Source organism: Martes martes, assembly GCF_963455335.1.
Source record: "Martes martes genome assembly, chromosome: 7".
Classification (NCBI taxonomy): Eukaryota; Metazoa; Chordata; class Mammalia; order Carnivora; family Mustelidae; genus Martes; species Martes martes.
In genome coordinates this window covers 144,279,937-144,281,935 of record NC_137894.1, presented here as the reverse complement: position 1 = coordinate 144,281,935, position 1,999 = coordinate 144,279,937, and the positions used below count along the sequence as shown (strand labels likewise).

The 1,999-nt window shown below is 75.8% G+C and overlaps 1 protein-coding gene across 1 annotated transcript; it reads right to left on the bottom strand.

Moving 5' to 3' along the window:
• Positions 1 to 202: 202 nt before the first annotated feature.
• On the bottom strand, positions 203 to 1,162 carry TMEM121 (transmembrane protein 121; the record flags this gene model as incomplete). The annotated part of the gene is made up of 1 exon (XM_080809218.1): positions 203 to 1,162. The coding sequence occupies one exon, from the start codon at positions 1,160 to 1,162 to the stop codon at positions 203 to 205; it is 960 nt and encodes a 319-aa protein (XP_080665344.1).
• Between the last annotated feature and the right edge of the window lie 837 nt (positions 1,163 to 1,999).

Genomic DNA, 1,999 nt, shown 5'->3' with positions numbered 1-1,999 from the left:
GGGACCCCAAGGGACCGGACCTCCGCCCGCTCTGTCCTCTCCTCCCCCACGCCCAGGCCAAGCACACAGCGGCCCACGCGCTGGGGGAGCGGGGCTGCGAGTCCGCGCTCCGCGGGATTCCTGAGACGAAGAAGCGGCCGCGGCGCCCGGGCCCGTGGGGCGCGCGCCCCCACCCCGTCGCGGGCCGGCCGCGCGGGCCCCGTCACGTGCCCAGGGCGTCGCGCGTGGGCGAGGGCCCGCGGGGGCGGCCGGGCGGGCCGTGCAGCGGCGGCGGCGGCGGCGGCGCCGAGTTGCGCGGCGGCGGCGGCGGCTGCAGCTCCAGCGCGAGCGCGGGCGGCGGGAAATCGCGCACCTGGCGCCGGTACTCCAGGAACGTGCAGGCCTTGGTGGCCAGCGCCACCACGTTCTTGCCCACGAAGATGGCCGAGACGCGGCTGTCGCGGAAGAGCGCCATGTTGGCGGCCCGCGCCAGCACGGCCACCACGTTGACGGTGGCGAGGCTGAGCACGGGGTAGAGCATCATCTTCTGCGGCGCGATGTGCTCGCCCTGCATGCTGACCTCGCTGAGCGCCACGCACGGCAGCACGAGCAGCAGCATGTAGCAGTAGAAGAAGGTGAGGCCCTCGGCCCACAGCGGCAGCCCGGTGCGCGGCGGCTCCCACAGGTTGGCCTGCATGTCCAGCAGGTCCAGCAGGTCCAGCGCCACCCAGAAGAGGCGGCCGCGCAGGTCCTCGCGCTTGCGGAACGTGCGCACGTACTCCATGCGGTCGAGCGCCACGAGCAGCAGGAAGAGGCCGGGCACGCACACGGACAGCAGCAGCGTCAGGGCCTTGCGCGCCACCGGGTCGGCCGCGCCCCGCCGCGCCGCCTTGTAGTTCTGGAAGATGAAGTAGAGCTTGATCTCCAGCACGAAGATGTAGAGGAACCAGAGGATCATGGCGTAGCCGCGCTTGGCCGTGCGCACCTCGGCGCCCACCCACACGGCCACGTAGCGCAGCACCAGCAGGAAGCACACGTCGCCCACCAGCACGATGATGCACACCCCGATCTTGCGCGGGCCCTGGTTCTGCTCCACCAGGTACGCGTCCATGACCGCCATGCTGCCCATGATCACCAGCGTGGTCAGGCACACGTGGCGCCGGTCCGGGGGCGGCAGCACCATGGTCGGCCGCCGGGGCCCCGGCCTGGGCGCGCCTGGCCCCCACGCGAGGCGGGACGCGGCCCTGCGGCGGCGGCGCTCAGCCCGCGGGCATGGCGCGACGGGGCCTGTCCGGCCGCTCTGCGGGCGCCACCGCTGCCGGCCGGCGAGCTCGGAACCTGGGGAGACCAGAGGGAACCGTGAGGGCGCAGTGCGGGGGCAGACCCCGCCCCCCTCCCCGGCCCCGCGACGAGCTGCCTGCGCGGGGCGCTGTGGGCGCGCCGGGCGCCCGGGGCCTCCGTGGCACGCACGCGCCGAAGCGCGCGGGGGACCGGGAGCGGGAGCGGGAGCGGGGCCGGGGCCTCCAGGCGGCGCTGCGGCCCCACCGGAGACCCGAGACCGGCTTCCCGCCGCCGCCAGGAAGGACGGGGACGGAAGTGGTTTCTCCCCGCCGCGCGCGCGCCCGGCCCCGCCGGCCCCGCGGGCTCGTCCCTGCTGGGCCCACGCCGCCGGCCCTCCGGCGTCCTCTCCCACCCCCACCCCGGGCGCTCGCTGGGCGGGGAGGCGGGTTCGCGGCCTCAGCTCTGCGCGCTCAGGGAGCGCCGGAGGCCCGCGGAGGCCCAGGCCCAGGCCCCATCCCGAGCGCGGCGCCCGCGCTCGCGGCCTGTTTTCGGGGCCAGGACTGAGGATCGTCCTCTCACACAAGCTTCCCTACGCGCGCCTGGCATCTCCTCTCCCTGCCTCGGCCGACCCAGTCCCCCCTACACACCTGTCCACCCTCCCCGGGCCGTGTGGACCATTCCCAGACCCGCTCCCGCCAGGGCTCCCTTTGCCTCCCGAGCGCGTCCTGGCCGCGTCTCC